Source organism: Apodemus sylvaticus, chromosome 1 (genome assembly GCF_947179515.1).
Source record: "Apodemus sylvaticus chromosome 1, mApoSyl1.1, whole genome shotgun sequence".
Taxonomy (NCBI): Eukaryota; Metazoa; Chordata; class Mammalia; order Rodentia; family Muridae; genus Apodemus; species Apodemus sylvaticus.
Window position 1 is genome coordinate 46,510,506 of NC_067472.1, and position 21,299 is coordinate 46,531,804.

Below are 21,299 nucleotides of genomic sequence, written 5' to 3' on the forward strand. Positions count from 1 at the left end.
GCAAAAACTAAAAATGAGTTTTGAGATAATATACAACATTCATTCAATCCCAAAATACTGACACTTGTTCTTTATACACCAAGCCCTGCCAAGTCAGTGACACAGACAATCTGAGCAAATTTCACAGGAAGGAACAGTTAGAAGCAATCAAAGAGAAGTTGACAGTTCTGGTAGAGAAGACACAGAAACCCAGTTATGAATGACTAGTGTGTATAAAGAAAAAAGTTACTATGGCAATGTAAAAAGAGATCATACATTGGGGGAAATCCTTGAACTACAAAATAATGTACATATGGATTATGTACATTTTTATTTAATCATATTTAAGGGCAAGTAATAAGGAAAAAACAGAATTCAAACCTGCGGATGCTGTTAGGCCCCTGTGTTATATAAACAAATCTTAAACGGCAATCAGGAAGAAAAAGTACTCAGACTGACTTCTTACCAAATTTAGATGTCAGCAGACACAAAAGGGACAACTACCATGTGAATAATGTGGCTATAAAAGAGATACCATGTGTGTCTCTTATGCGCAGGCAAAGCAGTGGAAAATACTTCATCCATGAATACTTTAATTTAAAAAAAAGAATCCTATCTGAAGTCTGAGGGTGTCACCTAGCATTGCAGCACAAGACTAGAGTCAAATCCCTAGAACTGGAAGGTAGAGATAACAAAAGTATATTCATTTAAACACAGAACTCATGCTAAATGTTTTAATACATACAAAAGATACATATAATAAAATGTCCATAAGAAACAAAATGACAAGCAATATGTGTCCTACTACTTGCATAAAGTTCTTTAGACTTAACTTGCAATAATTTCTCCTGCTGATCCCAATATTCAATATGAAGTCAAAGTGTTAAGGAGTTCTTAAAACATTGTGAAAATATGAACCCTACCCTATTTTAAGAAATTTTGTTCAATCATATTCCAAACACTGAAGATGGCACAGACTGCAGCAGGCCTCGGAGCCTTCGGAGTCCAGACAGAAGGCACTGAAGAGAGGGGAGCCTGTAGCAGGAGGGCGAGCCAGGAAAAGAAAGACCAACATGTCTGAAAGGTCAGGCCTCTGCTCCCAAGGAGGAAACAGGTTAACTCTGTAAACACAGAAACAGTCCTGAAGAACCTACTGACAAACACCTGTTATATTCAAACTAAGGGAATTCAGTGTTTTCTACATTTAGCCACTAAAAGGCCATCCATAAAACACAGACCTAGGAAAAAATGCCCTTAATAATTCACAAGTTTACAATGTTCTTAGATATTCATCATTCCAAACATTCACTGCTGTCTCTGAAAAGACTGCTACAGAAATAAAATATGCATAAATTAAAATGTTACTGTTACCACTGACTAGTAAGATACGAAGAACAGTTTTAAGCCTCTTACTGCCTGTATGTTTATAATAAACAACAGGAATAAAATGCACAACACACAAATAAACCACTTGAGAAAGCAGAGAACAGAAATTATACAGATCCGGGGATGAGTGAGTAGCAGTCAGAATGTCTGCTTTCAGAAAAAGAGATTTCTCTTAATATAGCCATAGCAATCCATCAATAAAGTATTTCTGTGTGAACTGAGCTGCTCAGTTCCAACAGAGAGAGGCAGCATGCCCTGCCCCCAACAGCACCCTGCACTGGAGAACAGTGTGCCCACTGCTGGTCCAGGTAAGCGAGTCGCCTGCTCACAGGGTGGGAACCTAATAAACACTACATCTTCTCTAAAGCTGATAAGCTTAGAAATAACACCTGTAATGCTACTGAAAGCTATATAAGGTACAAAATATTAAGATTAAGGCCACATCTTTAACCCCAGTACTCTGACACAGAGCAGGTAAACAGATCTCTGAGTCCCAGGCCAGTCTTGGCTACAATGCAAAACAGAAAGGAGGAAGAAACAAAAAACAGATTACATCACTCTGAAATTATCAACATAGAAAATACAACAAAAACCTAGTTCAGGACCAGCAGCACGGCTTAGTGGACTAAGGCACTTGCTATCAAAGCTGATGGATGACCTGAATTCAGACCCAGAATATACGTGGTACAAGAAGACTGATTCTGCAGATTTGTATCTGACCTCTATTCCCACAAGCATACACATGAACTCATACAAAATTAATTCATTTTAAAACTTGGAAAGTAGCAATAGTAAATAGAATAGAAAATGTCCAGTGTGGTGGCACAATCCTTTAATCCCATTAATAATCATATATCCATATGTACATTTTTTGTGTCTATAGGAAAAAAATCAACTGTATATTAGGCTGTTACAAATTCTAATATGAAACAGTAAAGGCCATATTCTGTCTAAAAGACATAAAACGAGGAATAAATAACAGAAACTCATTCCCACAATCCCTACACTGAAGAGGCTAAGGCAGGGGGACATGAATTCAAGGAGAGCCCATATATCTGTCATGAGGCTATCCCAGAAAACCAAAAAAGAAAGGAGTAATAAAGAATATCACAATTTTATTTGATAACAAAGAGAAGGGAAATGCAAAGCCTTCATCATTTCTAACTTAAGTCAAGAAAATATTAAAGAACTGAAGGATTTTAATCAAACACAGCAAATGTAGCAGATACAACAGAAGGGACTGAGTCAGGAGCACGCCAGTGCATCAGGTCCACAGAGCCATCTTCCCTCCAGTAAAGAGCTCTGACACAGACGCCACACTAAAAACAACCAAGTTACAAGTGGAGCAGGATGCAAAGGGTCCGCCTGCAATTCCAGCCCTTGGAAGGCTGAGGCAGGAAGATCAGGCTGTTCAAGGATATCCTGAGCTACCTGAGACCCTGTCTCAAGAAAACTAAATGGGACGGGAATAAAGGGGATAGAGAGAGGAGGGAAAAAAGAATTCCAGTTAATATATGGCCGTAACCAAAAAACCAAGTCTGCATGATAAAATTAAAAATACAAGAGACTAGAGGAAGATGATTTTGAGGCTAGCTTGAGCTACACAGCAGGTTGGAGCCTAATTTAGGATAACATAGTGAAGGGCTCTGTCTCAAACACAAAACAAGAAACAAAGCCAGAGCCCTACCTGATACCAGATGCAAACATCAAGTCAAACTGGACCAAACTGGTACAAAACATGGCATGCACCACCCAAGTAAAGCTGGAAAACTCCCAGTACGACTGGATGGGAGCAGCTCATGACCCAGGATTTTATCCATGGTTTCTTAACATCTGACACTAAAAGTAGAGGCTTCATCACAATTAGAAACTTCTCTGCTCAGTACAACTTTACACACAGCAAAGTCTGCCGGATGGTCTGACTGGTCTCACACAACCCCATGGGATTTTTGGCCTAAGGCATCCTTTTGAAGTTCTATAAATACATTAATAATGTTTAAGTTTAAAGTGATTTTTAAGTCAATTATAGTAGCACACAACAGTAAGATATGCTGAATAGGTGGCAGCTTAACACTAAGGCCATTTGAAAAGCCATATGGAAACCTACTTTATAAAAGCTTCCTAAAATATATACATTTGTGAAAGGAATCTAAATGAGTCACCATATAGTGGGGTAGACAATGCCCCCAACTGGACATCTTATGCCAGCAAGTAAAGCCTCCAGTGCCATGATTACATCATGACCAAAGTGGTCCCATGGACCCCACCTCACCTCCCACACAAATATCACAGGCAACTGGTTGTTCTCCACAACCTGGCAGTAAGGCCCTATTGCTAAAGACAGCACTTAATTATGTCATCAAATACAGAAGCTTTACCCTGCTGACTAGTGTTCACAGTGCTGAAGGATACACACTACCACAGAAGAAAAGCGATCATCACTCTCGTGCAGCCTTGAACCTACAACAGTGCCCTGGCTGCAAGAGACACTTGTACAACAGTGGCTCTAATGTTATGGGAATAACTAAGCACTTGTTAGAGTGTGATTTTAAGGTCCACTATGTGTGGACCTGCCAAAATCCTGACACTCAATAGGTCATGGGCCTAACCTACTACTATTATTATGCCAAAGGAACACAGAAATAAAGTGACCTATTACTGTACCCACAAATCAGAGTTTCGGTCAGCCCTCACCAAAGAAGCTTTTCCCTGCACTAGAAGAGAATTCATAACAATGAATAGAGAATGAGAGACTTTGGAACCCTCGGTCCTAAATGGGATGCCTTCATCAATGGCTCCCTCAAAACTCAGAGATCTATACAGGAGGCAGTGGAGATTCTAAGAACCAGGAGTGATGAAGGACTTCAAGGAAACAGTTTCTTCTAGACACAAAAGAAATGATGCACATAAGAACTCACACAAACTGTGGCAGCAAAACCAAACTTGTATAATTTTAGCCAGATGGGATCCAGCACTGAGTCAAAGAAGTAGACATCAGACCACCCCCAACCAAGAAGCTGTCTGTCACTGATGCCAGCTGGCGAAGGACAGTTCTCTGTGACGAGTGCCACCGGGCACATGAACCACACTCAGGCAGGCCCATTGCGGGAGGAGCTAGCAAACATAAAATGGACTCCATGGTTTTTTCTGTATGAACTATTTTTTCATTTTGTTTTCTTTGATTTTCATACTTGTGTTCTGTGGGGTTTTTGGGGGGGAGAGTGAGAATGAGCATAAAGTGGGTTGGGTGGAGGTGGGAGAGTCTGAGGAGTTGAAAGAGGGAAAGGAATATAATCAAAATATACTGCATGAAAAATATATTTTATATAACGATAAAAAATAAAATAAAGCGATTCTTAATACTCTAAATAACTAATGCATTTGTTAAGGTTTTTTTTTTTCCTTTTTTCTTTTCTTTTCCTTTTTTTTATGATACAATTTAGGGCATTTTTTGGGTAGGGAATTTAGGAAAGAATACATAGACTACACAACAGAAGCCTATTCAACAAAACACAAGTAAATACAAGATCATGTTAATGGCTGTCAGACTGTCGAAATCTAGTGGGGCTAAAATGGACCAAAGCAGTAACTCTGCCAACAAGCACTAACACAAGGCCACGTACATTCTTCTAAAAAGCAGAATCAAGTGTTAAATACACTTCTCATAGGCTGACAATCCCATGCCAAGGATTCAGCCTTAAGGCAGTATCACACAAGTGGACAGACAGACAGGCGTCCTCTACAATAGTCACTACTGCACAGCTTCTAGAACTGTCTTGTTGGAATTAAAGTAAAAATTCACCAAGTACAAATAGTGAGAGAACTGGCTCTCCAGGCCCCTGGTTTGTATCACTTTTGCCAATTTCTGTGGTAACTACTCCTACTGAGGCTAATTTCAAACAGCCAAAGTGAAGGTACTGGGCTTTGTAAAGCTGAGATGGAATCTGTAAAAGCGGCTTTTATAAGCTGATGCAGACTAGCACCTTCTACAGAATTCACATACCCTGGGGGCAAGGTAAAATATACCAAAAGATGGACAAATTTGGCTTGATAATTAAAAAAACTACTGAATAATACAAAACAAGGGAAAAACAACCAACAAACATTAGTTACAGCAATTTCAGTAAATATGACATAAAGCTAATCTCATTTTATGCTTGAAGCACATAAATAAGCAAAAGAAATGAGAATATGGAGTAAAAAAAAAAAAAACATAGGAATTCAACTAAAAACAAATATGGCCCTGATGACTGTCACTAGAGATTGAATACAATCTTAAGATTTCAAATGCAATGGTTCCCCATAATACTGATCACAGGGGGAATTAAGTACTATCGTTTAAGAATTGTATTATTTTTTCATATCTTCTGACCCAGAAATATATGTGTATGTGTATGTGTGTGTGTGTGTGTGTGTGTGTGTGTGTGTGTGTTTCTTTTTTAAAAAAAAGCTACCTACCAAGAACTTCATCAGGTATTATTTGAAAAAGAAACAATGAGTATCAAGCATTGTGGCAAATGTCTTTAACCCTAGCATTCAGAAGGCAAAGAAGCAGGGCTCTTTGAATTCACTCTTAGGAGTTTGAGGCCAGCAAGATCTACACAGTGTTCCAGGCCAACCAGAGCTATGGGGTGAACAAACAAAATAAAACAAACAAATAAATAAGCAAAAAGAAAGAAGAAAAAAGAAACAGAAAGACCTACATGTCAAAGCAGAAAAGAAGTGGGCTCAAGAAGTGGCTTGGCGCTGGGCAGTGGTAGCGCACGCCTGTAATCCCAGCACTCTGGGAGGCAGAGGCAGGCGGATTTCTGAGTTTGAGGCCAGCCTGATCTACAGAGTGAGTTCCAGGACAGCCAGGGCTATACAGAGAAACCCTGTCTTGAAAAAGAACAAATCCAAAAAAAAAAAAAAAGAAGAAGAAGAAGAAGTGGCTTGGTGATTACACGCACTTGTTGCCCTTGCAGAGGACCCAGGCTCAGTTCCCAGCACCCACATTGTGGTTCACAAGCATCTGTGAGTCCAGTTCCAGGGGACTGAATGCTCTTTTCTGACTTCCATGGAAACCAAGCACACATATGGTACACACATACTGAAGGCAAAGCACTTATACACAAAGAATAAAATATTTTTTAAAAGAGAAGAACTGAACAAATTCACATAATTTCTCTACGTAGATCATTGTATACCCACCTCAGGTGTAAACGTGAACTCTGTCACAGCACACACAACATGCTCACAACAGTATTAAACTGCATGGTGTGATCACTCCTGTGCAAGAAACACTAAAATGTGCAACAAAATAGAAAGAAATAGTACCCAGAAAAAGGTTACAGTTCTTAGATTATATTGGAATAATCTGGATATATTATGAATTAATTTTAAAACCATTTTTTCAATTGTGTGTGAAAAAAACTACATTTCTATAAATAAAAAAAAGAGGCAAAAATATAATTAACAGAATGGAGTGTTATATACTCAAAGGTTAACATGAAAATATATTTACGAGTATAAGAAAATTCTCAAGTGAAAAAATGTTTTCTTGTCTCAAACTTAAATGTTTTTCTCACTGTTTTACTATATCAGAAAGAGGCCACCTGAGAAAATATTAAGTGCTCATCTCTAATTTTAAATAGAGAATAAACCAATATAAATTCAATACCACCAAGGAAGAATATTCTTACTATATTTATATAAATATAAAAAGTTAATTCTGTAACAAAGGTGACTTGGGTCTACTGATGCACAAGGCATTAACTAACTAGCACTAAGAGGATACACTGTAATTTGAGGAATAATTCATAGACTCTAGGGATTTAGGAAAACCCTAGAGAAGACTCAGTTCCCAACATATGCATGGTCTGGAACAGAAGTCCTACAAAAATTAAGTTTCTCAAAGGTCTTTGGCTTTATCATTTCCAGTATGAAACAACTCTACCAAGAAAATGCAGAAGCTAATCAGAATCCCGGAAAAGCTATGGCACCAATCACTGGTGATAAGAGGTAGTGTCTAGCATTGATAACCATTTCCAAGGTACCATCTTAAATGACCCAATAATAAGAAATGTAAGAATGAGCACTCGAGAGGCAGAGGCAGGAGGAGCTCTGTGAATATGAGAAGCCTGCCCTGCATAGTGAGTTCATGACAGCCAGAGCTAAAGAGTGAGTGCCCGTCTCAAAACTTACAAAAAGGTAAGAATGGCTGTAGAACATTGATTGTTGGACACAGCAAGGTCCTCCCCCTACAAACTCACCACTGCAAGCCAGGAACATGCTACAAGGGCTCAGAGTTAAGGAAAATCATTAGTGCCATCAAAAAGTGAGTCATGAAACTAGAGACTGGTTTCAAGTATCTTTTTGTTCTAGCACCCAGTTCTTTCAAATTATTCATTTTCTCAAAATATATTTTCCCACATTTTGACTCAAGAAATCCCATGCAGTTTTTATTGTGCAGCTCCATTTTCAATGCTGGAAATTTTAATTAGAAACAGACAATGGGCATTCTTGGAAAATATTAGGGAAGAGGGCTCAGGTGTAATTCACTTATAGAAAATTGGGCTCAGCAAGCACCTGGTATGGTCAGTGCTCAGTGTGCAGGCCCATATTCAAGTCTTTTTTAACATCTATTTTAGAGGACTGGGGACATGGTTCGATTAGAGGAGCATGCAGAAGTCCTGGATCCCATCCCCAGTACCACACTGAATTGCACACGGTGGCCCAGGCCTATAAACCCAGCACTTAACTTAGGAGGTAGAGGAATTCAAAGTCATCTTTGGCTACACAGTAAGTTCTGCTACATGATGAATTCAAGACCAGCCTGAAAAAGAAAAAAGCCTTCAAGAGCTTTAAAGAAGATGACTCCCTTGATAGGTGCCTAGACTAAAATGTCTAAGTTCTTTCTGCAAGACATGCCTCCACCTGAGTACAAATCTGTACAAATCATGATATTGCTGATCTTCTTGTTGCTTTGGACAACTGAAATGTGCTCTGCTATAGGAGAAGCAAGCCAAATAAAAGCATTTCCTGGACAAGGGTGGCTCCAGACACAGCCTCACAACTGATTACAGGAGAGCAGGGTTCTCAGAACGTATTTCTAAGTACCCCTAAGAGCTGACAGGAAACAAAAGACAAGAAAAGCCATGATGCAGCCAGGCTGCAAACTTTCTTTTAAAATATGGATGGCTCTTTCCAAGACCTCTGTGTATGAGCTCTGGGTTGAATATTTCTACTCTGCAGGAAAGAGACTACCACACAGCATCCTCCCAGCCTCCTTCCTTGACTGTGTATCTCCCAGTTCACCATCTGAGAGAGGAACAGCACCATGAGGAGAGAAGGAAGATCAAGGGATGCACTAGGGAGAGAGCTGGAGATGCAGAACTGGCCTGCTCTTCCTGACAGAGGCCACGGAGTAAACGATTTACATTTCTCCTATGTTCTGTGCTCTCCTTCCGGAAACTGGTGAAGACACAGTCATGGGCCCTACCACAGCAGCACCCTCTGCCTTTCCACACCTTCGATCCCAGTCTGTCCTCTGCCCTGGGACGGTTCCGGCCCTAAAACTGTCCAACCACAAACCCAAGAGCAAAGCCAAGAGCCTGATACTAAGATAACAAGAAGACAGCAGCCAAGGAAAGCAGGTCTTGGCATCGTCAGTCACCGGCCTGGCACCTCTGCAGAATCTGGCTCTTCTCAGCTTTCCTAAGACCTCAGTGAGAGTTGCTTCTCTGACCACAGCCCTTCTAGAGATGCAGACAAGTGACACAGGAAGTTGTATTAAGGTTCCTCTTAACTGTCCACATGCCAACTAGAATGGTGCAGAAATCAGAGCATCAAATACATATAAAACAAAAAGTATGAATTTCTCTCTATACAGAGATCCCTGTCACAGATATCTCCTGTGTATATTATAAGGCCTAAGAGGATAGGGTACCATGATATAATGGTGATGAGCACAAATGCTCTGCTTACTGATGCACCTTTCCTGGATACATCTTTCCTGCTAGTTTCAAGTGTAAAAGAGGTCTGTCCCCAACCCAACCCCGGCACTGTGAACCTCTTTGGAATATGAAAACCCTCAATGCCTACCTCACGAGTCCTGCCAGTGATCACTCACAGAAAATGGGGAGCAGAGATTATTTGTAAGCTAGCCCAGTGAGACAACAGCAAAAGGACCAAGTCAGAGGAAGCTGGCATGGGTTAAAAAAAAAAAAAAAAGACCCATGCCTAAGCAGAGAGGGCACAGCACAGCAAGGCCTCTCCAGCTCCACCCCTGTGCCGCCCAGGATACAGCCTTTCCTGCAGGAAGCAGGAGACCCATGCTGATATGACAGAAGGATTTTGATACCACTCCCTGTGAAGACAGCGCTACTATCAGCAGCATGCCAGGCAGCCGGAGGGAGCGCTGGACAGCTAAGGCCTCATTCTCGGGCCTTGCTTACTGAGCAGCCGGTCCATCCCATGACCACCATTAGCAGGGCTGCTTGTATCATACTGGAGTTACTGCAGCAAGGAGAGAGAAGGTCCAAACTAGTCAGCAGGATCCAGCAGACTGGCAATGCTTCCTTGTAACGCTCCTGAAACCGGAGGAGGCGCCCTCCCCACTCCCACACCCTCAGACCCCTCATCCACAGAGCAAAGTAACTGAGATCCAAGGTTACAAAAGAGAAGAGTTTCTAAGTTCACATTGTCCCTGGAAATCTTTTTCCTCTAATTTCCTCTAATTCTGTGTCTCTACAGAAAAAGAAAATTAAACAAATGAACAGAATTACTCCTTAAGATCACTCTATAGGGGAGGAAAAACCCAAACAGGACAAGTAGGACAGGAATACTGACTGCCTCTTACAGTTGGAGAAAGATATACATCACTGCCCAAACACACCACAATAGCGTTTCAAACCATTATGTGACTTGTCAATGCTCAAAAATATACAAGAGCTACAGAGTGAAGAGTGAAGTACTTAAGTACCCTGCAAATCTTTTAAGGGCAAACTATGAACAAGAATTAAAGTCATTCTGTATTATTAGAACAAGTTGCAGGAAATGGGTCATCTCTCTAGGACAAGAGGAAAATTGCATCCACCATGTGCAGAAAGGATACACACTCATTACAAGGCAAGCGCTCTGTGAAGCATGGTAAAGCATTAATTCAAGTGGCGAAAAATACTACAGCATCTTTACCTTGAAACACATGCATGAACCCCTAAAAGAGTATACCCCCGGCTGACCGGATATAACAAGAACACATCCTCCCTAATGATCTGTACAAAAATGCAATCAAAAAGAGACGATATAAAGGCACTCAAGTAACTGAGACCAGTGTGTTCAAAGTACTGCAGAAGGAAGATGTGTTGTTACACCACTCACGCTGACAGCCCACAGGACTGTGCCCATTCCAGCAAACACACGGTATCCCATTTGCAAACCCAGCAGCCCATTAGATTATCCTGCACTGGCTCACTAACTCTCTGCTGGTAATCACGAACCAATCTCAAGTCCCTGCCCTCTGGAAAGGAAGGAAGAAGGAGTTGACATTCTGTTTGGTAATGACTCATTTTGCTTTGCAGACCATAAGCCAATCCTCTCCTTTACTGATCACAAACCCTTTTCTTTTAATGTGTCAAAACAACCAACTTCCCACACCAGCTCACTGCCACATGACATCTGACAAAACTGGGAAGTTCTCTAAGTCTGAGAAAGCATTCGTGCAGGGATGTGTAAGGACCCTCACTAGCATATGAGAGAATAAATGACTGGGTAATATCCACATGGGCTATGGCCCCCACGGCTGTAAGCCTGAAGAAGAGCTGGGCACATCTCAAGCACCTCTCCAGACGGCTGCAACTACCAAGTGCTAAATGCCAGCAAAGAGGCCAAGGATAACACCACTGCCCATACAGCAAAGACAGTGTCAGAAAGGAAGATTAAAAACAATGGTTTTACAACATGAAAGAAATTCTAATTCCAGCTTTTAACAAGTAATGACCAGAAGAAAAAAAAAGCAAATTCTTAGATGAAGCAATTCATTCATGTTTTCAATACTCCAAAGGAGAAAAAAAAATCACAAGGTTATCTCCAAGAAATAAATACACATACTGGGTTCTACTGCTCACTTCCTGTAGCAGAGCCAAAGCACCTCACTTTACCTCCTTTTCCTTAATTTGTGGATCAATTATTCTTCCCTTCTGTGAGGTTTCAGGAATATAATGACATTAATAACACTTCAGACCCCAACCGCACCACAATCCATTAAACACTTACTTGAAACTACTTTGTTTCTAAAGTAATCCAACTGGTCACAATCCCAGATTAACCCTGCAATAAATGAGCTTGGGATTCTGAAATTTCAAAGGTCTTGTGTGTCTAACAGCACTCCTGCAGAACAGCTGTATCTACTGATTTTCACCCTGAAACAATATGACAAGGAAATATTCTCAGCAGAAAATGAAGGAGAAGTGGGGAAACCACAAGCATTCCACCTCTGAAAACACAGGGCCTCTTGCTGTGTGCCCTAGGTGGCACTACTCAACAAAGAGGAGTGGAAAATGGCGAACATACAGATGATACCCATTAGAGAAAAGCAGGAAATTTACATCTATTTCCTCCAACTGCTCTATTTTCCTGTGGGACTCCAGCTGCCTCCATACCCCTAATAACTGAAACTAAAGCCAAGGTAAGATCAGCTATGCTTGGTGTGATGCTAAAACAAAGATCCAAGAGTTTCCATTCCAGTAAGAAACAGAACAATGGTCATCAACAGCTTCTCAGTGACAAGCAAAAAAATGACCTGTTTGGAAGAAATAATACACATACATTTAGGAATTCACATTCTCCAGACCATCTCCTTTCCATGCCTGAGTGAATTCCAGAGGGGCTCCTACAGTGGTCTATAACACAGTTCCGTCTTTTCTTTTGTATGAAGAAGCACCAGAAAAACCAGCCAGCAAGGCAACACAGACAACAACCAAGAAAAAGCAAGCCTGGAGACTCTCTCTGTCCTTCCATTTGGCTCATAACTAAGCAGCGGTTCATGTAGCATATAACTTTGCACACAGAAGTGCTTAATTCTTTATGTACTTTATGTGGTCAACATCTGATAGGTGGCTATTATTTCTTAATATATGACTAGGAAGAAATTCTGGAGGAAAAGTTTATTTTCCAGTAACTGGTAAGTATTTGTTTAGTCAATGGTATTGAGAGATCTTCATAATTTTACTTATGGACAGTACTGATTTTGGTCTTAATATTGAGCTATAAAGAGGCTTAACATGTAGCTCAGCAGCACAGCACATGGATTAGCACACTTAGAACCTTAGGTTCAATCTCCTGCACGGAAAAAAACAAAAAGTAAAGGCCTTTTGTAAAAATTCAATGCTGTCTTCAGAAATGACACCTAGGTATGAAGGCTAACCACGGGTCTAACTAACATGGCAAATTCCATTTGGGCTCACAGTACCATAATATCTGTTTATTTTTCTGTATAATGTAGATTCACAACCACTTTAAACTCTCATTCATCCTGTCATCACATGTAGGTCCTTTTGCCTTATTACCACTCATTAGGTAAGAAATCAGTCAGACGTCTACATATCAGTGACGTAACCGATCAAATGTGATCATGGAATGTCCTCTATTACATTAGCTACAGCTGCTGACACAAAACAGTTGTCGGGATCTGAGAATAGCTTTCCCTCATGTTACTCCATTCAGCAAAACAAGAGAAAATGCTCCATTTACTGTGCAGCCGGTTACTGCCACCGATTTAATTACCAACAATCGTACATCTTCCCTTCTATTGCTATTTCACACTTCCCTAGGATTAATTCTGCACAAATCTTAATGACTACCTAAAAGCCATTGTAGAAGCTTCCCTTTGAATATTGTCACTGCTTGCTTCTTCAGCCAGGAAATGGAAGTTAAAATCTATTACTACAAATCTATGCATCCCCCTCAACCCAATACACCAGGTCTGCAGGAGACAGCCCCTCCACAGCAGGTCTGCAAATGGCAACAGCCTTCTCAAGGAGAACATTCCCAACCTGAAAATGACTTCTCTCTTTCAAGACATCTCCTTGGCTCCCTCTGTTCCCTGCTTCAACAACCAATCATCAGTCCACTAATATCAACAAAGTAACAGCTCCCTTCATAGGGAAACTAATACAGATGCCAGGAGCAAAATCATCCTGAAAAACCCTGTTCATTTTTCTCTACTACAAAGCTTGCCTGGATCATGAAGAAATAAATTTCCCCTTTTTCTGCCTAGTTTAGCAGAGCACACATAGCCTCATAGTTACCAAAGCTGTTTCAGGTCCTTAAAATTTCATCTGAAATACAAACACTATCTTTATTAAACACTCCTGAAAACTGAACACCTAGTAAGGAGGAACTTAGTCAGTTTTTCTAAATAAAAAAGAAGCTTCCAAATTTATTCGTGGGAACAAAACAGCTACTAGATTGCTCTGGTTCTCTTTTCTACCACTACATACATATGTTTGAACAGATTTACACAGAATAACGTCACAGAAAAACCATCAGCAGGGTTTTAACTGAGGAGATGACTGAGTCCAGGACTAACAGGTATATGACAGATATGCAACTGCATAGCTCCATGAAAGTCGTGCTCTTGACGGCTCCATCACAATCTGCCCTACAGCTTGGGTTTCTGAGGAACGTTCCATTTCAGCATTCAGACATAAACTTTGTTTTCTCTGGTTTGTTTTTGTTTATTTTAAGGAGGAAATACATCCCAACAAGCATTAGAAACGTATTAAATACTTTAAAGATAAAGCATTAAAAAGAAAAAGAATGGTCAGTCTTTATAACACCATATTTTGATATCTCCAGTATGTTTACATTAGACAGTTCAGGGCAGCCGATCCTGACAGCTACTGAGGAAGAACTGGAAGGGTACTTAAATGTGCAAAAACAATTCTCTCTAACAGGTTGGACACAGCGCCAACTCCTAGCCTCCCAGGTCCCTTCTTGCTTTACACCTGCATCTTTCAATACATATAACAGTTCCCTACAGTCTGTACTTAACCCACTGAAGCCCCCTCATGTCAATGTATGTATTAATCACCAAAATAGTTTTAATAATCAGAGAAGGAATATTAAAAATTCACTATGACAAATGCATAATGGGAGAAAAGCATACATAAAAGAATGAAAGGTGTAAAGTAGCCTTGACACAGTAAACAGAAATCAGAGTACAGAATGGACTGGTCTCCCTTACACTGACCTGACTGACATTCTATAAGCATGACTCCTGGCTAATGGCGCAAGCCTACATTCTCAACTGGTCAAGAAGATGAAGTAGGAGGACACAAGTCTGACACTTCCCTTGACAACTTAGTGAGACCTTGTCTCACAAAGTAAAAAAGAGACTCCATATTGGAGCACTTGCCTAGGGAGTGTAAGATTCTGGGTTCGATTTCTAGTATCAAAAGCCGTTCCCATTCTAACACACCCAGCACAAAACACAACATACTCGGATGCACATGTGACTCGTGGCTCAAAGAAGCATGTATAATTTTTTTTTCCAAGCTCACAAAATCAACTATCAGCAAGTACTGATTAAGACCATTCTTGCGGATCTGTCTTAGAAGCTGGGATGTAGAAGTGAACAAAAGAACACGGTCTTACCCTCATGAGCTCGCAGAGTGCAACACATAAAAAGGCTGAAATGTCTATCTTATTTATTCCTTTCAAAAACCAAACACATATTCCATTTAAGACTGACCTAAACACATCTGCTTTCAATAGGAAGGATCCATTAATAAAAAGGGATTGCTAATTTGATGACTAAGGTCTATAGAGTAAAGATTTTAAACACATGTAAAAAGAACAGGTCAATAGGGAGGGACATGATAGCTTTAAGAAACTAAATAAAAATTCCCAGTAAATATCTATGGCCTAAAGCAGACATTCAGAGCCATTTGTTCCTCAGAAACTTGAAGACAGATCAGTAATTAAATGCTGTGATCTGCGTACCACCAACAAAAATATCTAATGAATATTCATGATATTTCAACTTTAAAGGCATGACAATATACTTTTACCTTGGAAAATGTTAAGAATCAAATATCTTCTACTATATCCTATATAGAATACAAAATTTTCTTTGAGGTGTCAAAGAATACAAACACTAATATGAAGGAACTAAAGAGAATAAGACAAAAGTTAGTAAGTTAAAATGAAACTCTTTGCTGTGATGAAATGTCAGAAAACATTCTTCAAGGAGGAGATCAAAATGTGTAAGCTCTGTGGAATAAATGGGAGAACAGACTAGCGTAAGTGCTGGATAATGACTCAAAAGAACCCAAATTTTACTGGCACACTTGATTATCTAGTCAGATAACAAGTTTGTGATACTGCTATATTTTAATAAGTAGATAACTAGGTGACCAACACATTGCACCCCTGAGAAACAACTCTTACCATGAGTGTCAACCTTGAGTTAAAACTTACTATGAAAACAATTTTACAAAGAACTTCAATACAAGTGTGATCCCTCCATGTAAATAAGCGATCAAACATGTAAAAAGAACGTTAAAATGTAATGAAATACATTCTGTAATCTCCTCTGGATGGATGTTGATAAAATGAACGAAAGAATGAGGAAATAAAGACTACTCACAAGGCAGCAGACCAGGAAGGAGTCCCTCCCCCAAACACTCCCTTGTTCAACACTCATTTCCCTGCTAAAGTCATACCCAGACAAACAGAGAGAAATTTACACTTAATGTCTATCATGACTACACAAATAATGTGGTACTGCACTTGGGAAAAGGCTATCCAGACTGAGGAGAGCCGAGATTGCTAATGATGGCCAGGGCTCCCACTCTGACAGAAAACTGTATGTTTTTTAAATGTTGCTCATAAATGTAGGTGCTGAATAAACGGCAAGTTTTCTACCACCTCCATTGGTCTGTCTTCAAGGTGGGACGAGGTGGGGCCAGGTTAAGCCCTACTCCAATCTATAATCAGTGAGGGAGGGAGGGCCACCACACACTTATACCTACCACTTTTTTAGCAATAGAACTGTGGGGGTTTTCCCCTCGGGAAATCATTTCCACGTTCATTTTTTAAAGCATGGTATATTATTAAAATGCACAGCATGTAATTAAGTATCTCTGTAAGTGTATTCCCCTCTCAGGCATTTAAACCTAGGCCCTCTGACAAACCTAACTCATAGCTGCTGGGGAACCTCGAGCTGTCAAATTTCAGGCAAATAAGTTTGGTTTAACGAGACCTCAAATGCCCTGTTCCTAGCTAAACACAAACATATGAAGACTGTAAACAAAGGAAAATTAAAAGCCAGGTCTAAGAGAAAAATCTCTAAAACACATGTTTTTCCTCTTAATTGTATACTAGAACACCATATATTTATTCCACTTGCCCTTGCTTTTCCCTTCTCAATTAAAAAAAAAAAAAAGATAAGACATTCCATTTTCAGCCATGAGAAGAAACAGAAATGATGAGGGTGGGCAGGCCTATTCAGTTTCCCCAGCCCCTGGCTTATTCCCCTGAAACCCACCTTTCTATTCAGCCTCTTGCCTTCTGTTCTTTATGAACACTTTATATTTTTATATGTACACATTTACCTAACTGGATTTCAATTTACAGACCTAAGTTAAGGTAAGGAAACAACACTGGTAACCACTTGTGATTATAATATTTTGCCCCTGACTATAAGCAGTCCAGTACATAAGCAGTTCAGTCCCCAAGGTAATGGGTTCCTGAAACCAGCAGATGGAATGCTCCAGATAGCAAAAGGGGGGCGAGGGAGGAAGGTCTCAAATCCCAACTAACAACACCATATCCTTTTCTTACAGAAATATCTGAAAAGCGTTATTTTTACTCATACAAATAAACACAAGTGCAGACATTTTTCAGGCCTGTTCCTGCAAAGCAGTTCATGCTTCCTACCACAATAGCAATAGTTATGTCATGCTAGCTTGTACATGAACCCTGATGGCTTGATTCTGAACATTCTCTCAAGAGATAATAATCAATATAGTTCCTATTTGAAAATAGCATTTTCTTGCTAATTTCGTGTTAAGGCAGAATGTTGGGTTGTCTTTAAAAAAAGAAACACAAGATCAGAGGAAAATTTTTCTCGCGCTCTTCCCATTTTTCTTGGAGCCCAGATGGCAAGATACTAAAATGTCCGTTTTAAACAAAAGGTTTCTGTTTGTTTCCAGGAGAGTAACTGAGTGGCTGTGCTGGTTTCCAGTAGAAACTGCTGTGAATTCAGGCATACATCTGGGTCGCCTCATTAAACAAAAGATACCCGTCTGCTGTCAACAACCACACAGTACAAGGCTCCCGGATCCTTCATCTTTATCCGGAAGGAATGGTTCATAGAGACGCCTGTCACCATCCACTGGCCAGGCAACTCTCTGGGGTCACTCCTGTCAGTGGCCTTGTGGCTACAGTAGAGCACATTTGGGCTAGTCTTCCCGCCCCGCCCCTGCCCAGTACATTAACCCGGGTTTCTTTGGAGCGCCAGCCAAGGCTTCCTTCCTCTGCACCTTTCCCATCAGAATCCAGACCCAAGTCTGCTCCCTCGTTTCCACCCTTCCCTCTCCACCCCACAACGCTCCACAATGGACGCTGGCCGGCCACCGCATTGGGTGCCATCGCCCACCCGCGCCGCTCCCGCGAACGCTCAGCGGTCCCGCAGACGCGGTGCACAGAGCCGGGCCCTAGCTGACACCAAAGGCGCACGCCGCGGCTCCGCGCCCGGGAGCCCCGGCCCTCGGCCCCTGTGTGTGTGTGCGCGCGCGCGGGTGCGGGTGCCGGCCGGGGACGCGCGCAGGGAGGGCAGCGGCGAGCCGGGGCCGGGGGCATCAGGGCCCAAGGGCAGCACTCACCCAGCAGCAGCAGCTTGAGCTCCCGGCGGGCGTCGCGCTTGTCCCTGCGCAGCTGCCGCTCGATCTCGTCGTTGATCCTCCGGGCTTCCTTGGCCTCCTCGCTCAGGCAGCACGCCATGATGGACTCCAGAGTCATTCTTCCGAAGTGCCTCGCTGCAGCCCCGCCGGAGCCCTGCTCACACGCGCGCACACACGCCCTCCGCCCTCGCTCCCCCGAGGCAGCGGCGGCCGCGGAGCCCCGCCGCCCGGGCGCGCGTCAGGGACAAGCTCAGGGGAGCCGCGGTGAAGACAGCGGCCGGGCCCGCAGCCCAAGAGGGCCGGGGACGAGCGGGGCCGGGGGCCTGGGACGCGCGAGGAAAGGCCGCCGCGCCCGGCCGCACTCACACGCCGCCTCCTCGGAGAGCGCGCGGCCCTCCAGGCGCCGTCGCCGACGCTGCCCTAGGCTGTGCGCCCAGCAGCCCGAGCTCATCCACCGAGGCGGCCCCGCAGCGAGCGACCGCCGACGGCTCCGCGCGCCCGGCGCGCCCGCTTCTCGCTGCCGCCGCCGCCGCCTGACTCTGCTCCGGGCGCCCTCGGCCTGCCCGCGCCCACTCGGCTCGCGCGCAAACCGGGCAGCCGGCCGCCGCGCGCTCCCCGCCTCCGCCCCCGCCTGCGCCGGACGCCCACCCGGCCCGATTGCCAGGCGCGCCGCGGCTGCTCAGTGCTCGCCCTCCCCCTCGCCACACACACACATTTTCTCCTTTCTCTGAACTGGAGCACAGATCCGGGAGGGAGGCAGCGGCGGGAGAAGGGCGGGCGCAGGGGGCGGGCGCAGCGCAAGGGGCGGGGCCGCGGCCCCTTCTGGACAGCTCGCGCTCTCCTCGCCCCGCCCCCGACTGCCCGCCCCGCTCGCCGGCCGCCTCCCTCCGTGCGAGCCCCGGCGCGGCGGTCACTGCCGCTCGAGCCGGTCCGGCCGGGGAACAGCGACCTTCGGCTGCCGCTGGCCGCCGGGGCGTGGTCGGCGAGAATATGGCGGCCTCGGCCTGCCCCTTCGGCCACTGGCGCTGCGGGAGTCCTGCCGGGAGCCCACGCGCGGCGCCCCGGGCCTCTCTAGAGCCCTGCTGCCCTTTCCTATTTCTTAAACGCCATTGGAGAGAAGCTGCCTCCAGTAGCCTCTGACCCAAGATCCGTCTTAGAAAATGGAATACTCTTTACTAGGGAAGGGAAAGGATTGTCACTGGCTAGTCTATGGGGGTTACTGAAAGATCTGTGGATGGAACTGTCCTCGGTATCTCCAGATAGGAATCTGAATCCTAAAGAAAAAAAACGAAGCTGCCCAAGTTTCCAAGAGCCTCCTGATTCGTTCCAACTTTTCGGGTCACTAAGGTGGTTTCTGTTTTCCTACCAGCACACTATGTTAAACAGTCCGGTAATGTGGGATTGACCCTTCTACACCGTGACAGTTAAGGATGACTTCTGGGAGATCGCCAAGTACTACAGAATGAAATGAAAGAACCGGATATGGTGGCTCACACCCACAAACTCCACACTCTACCGGCTGAGGCAGGAGAATTGCTTCCTGACCAGTATGAGACCTTGTATCAAAGAAAAGGGGGAGGAGAGAGAATAAAATAGGAAAAAGTGGAGAAACTAGTATCATTGGAGCAAAATCCTATTTGGTTTTTACACTTCTAATTTGAGACAGTTTACTAATAGAAAAAAAATCTTGTACATTGAAAGTTGTATTTGGAAAAATGGTTCATTCAATTCAGTATGTCTCAAACATCAAGAGGAGAATTATACTATTTTTCCTGCCTTTATAGATAGAAGCAGAGGCGTCCACATTTTGTGCTTTCCAAGAACTGCTCCTGTTGATGTGAGTTGCAAGGTAAGGTCATAACCATTGCTACATATTAAGAATGAACAAGTCTTGGACTTCAAGGTCTCTCCTCTGGCTCGCCGTATTCTCTACCCCCTTGATACACTGCCCACATACATTTACCCTCTATGCCAGGACTCAGATGGAGTTGTGGACATAAAGCCTGTATGTTATACCCTTCTCTATTAAAAGATGCCTTGCCAAGACAGCAAAGAAGATGAACCTCTCACCCCTTTTATATGAATACCATCAGAACTGAAGACTTGCTGTGAAAATGAACACTTAGATACTCAAGATTGCGCGCTAGAGGGACACAACAATCTGGAAAACAAAACGATCATTTCATGTCTGGTTTCCTAAGGACAAACTGCCTTTATGGTGTCAGTAATATATTTTTGCTTAACTGTCTTCCTTGATTTGTCACTTCTCTTTCAGCCTCAGGGACGCGCCCCTGGACCAGATATTTAAATTGGTAAAAAAAAAAAAAAAAAAAAAAAAAATCAGTAGGAGAAGGTCTCACTCATTGGAAAGAAATCAGGAAGTAAGGAACAGCAGCCATGCACAGGATAAAGCTATATAAGGACATCAAGAGGGAACCAGGAAGAGAAAATTCCAAGCATGAGCCTTTGATGGATCTGGAAAGCATTTGCTGAGCAAGTGCCCCTATAACCTATATCAGACAAATGGAGTCCATACAGAAACTCACGATGGTGTTGAGTGTGCTCTAGAAGAATAGACTCTAAATTATGCAACGAAAGAGGGCTCGTGTTACAAAATTCCAGTTCATTAAATCAACAAACATGGATTAACTGCTTACATACAGTTAAGATGCAGAGCGAAGAACCCAGAGGCCTCCAGTCCGTCCTCAAACTCTACAGGCATGTGGTCTTGAGGCGTGGTGCAGCTCTGGACCGATACAGAAGAAAAAACTGGAGTTGGTTTATATGAAAATTGGGATAAAGGTAATTAATAGTCCTGTTGGGGAGAGTTGGAAGACATTACAGGAAAGAAGCAGTTCAATGTACCCTAAAAAAGTATAGGCTTAGCTCAGTGTACAGGTATAGTCTGACCTACTGAAGGAGATGCCCTGTGGGGAAGGAAGGAAAAGAGGGAGGGAAGAAAGAAGGAAGAATGGAACAAAGAAAATATCTACCATAAATATGTACCTACACCACTTTAAAATAACAATTCCAAATCAAAATCACTAG

At 42.8% G+C, this 21,299-nt stretch overlaps 1 protein-coding gene across 1 annotated transcript in view; it reads right to left on the reverse strand.

Annotated features, from left to right (window-relative positions):
• The window catches only part of LOC127689275 (guanine nucleotide-binding protein G(q) subunit alpha), a 254,203-nt gene extending 235,217 nt beyond the window's left edge, over window positions 1-18,986 (reverse strand). Inside the window, exon 1 of the mRNA XM_052188768.1 lies at window positions 18,234-18,986. Within this exon, the coding sequence (XP_052044728.1) occupies window positions 18,234-18,369 (136 nt within the window). The 5' untranslated portion in view covers window positions 18,370-18,986. The remainder of the gene's footprint in view (window positions 1-18,233) is intronic.
• Between the last annotated feature and the right edge of the window lie 2,313 nt (window positions 18,987-21,299).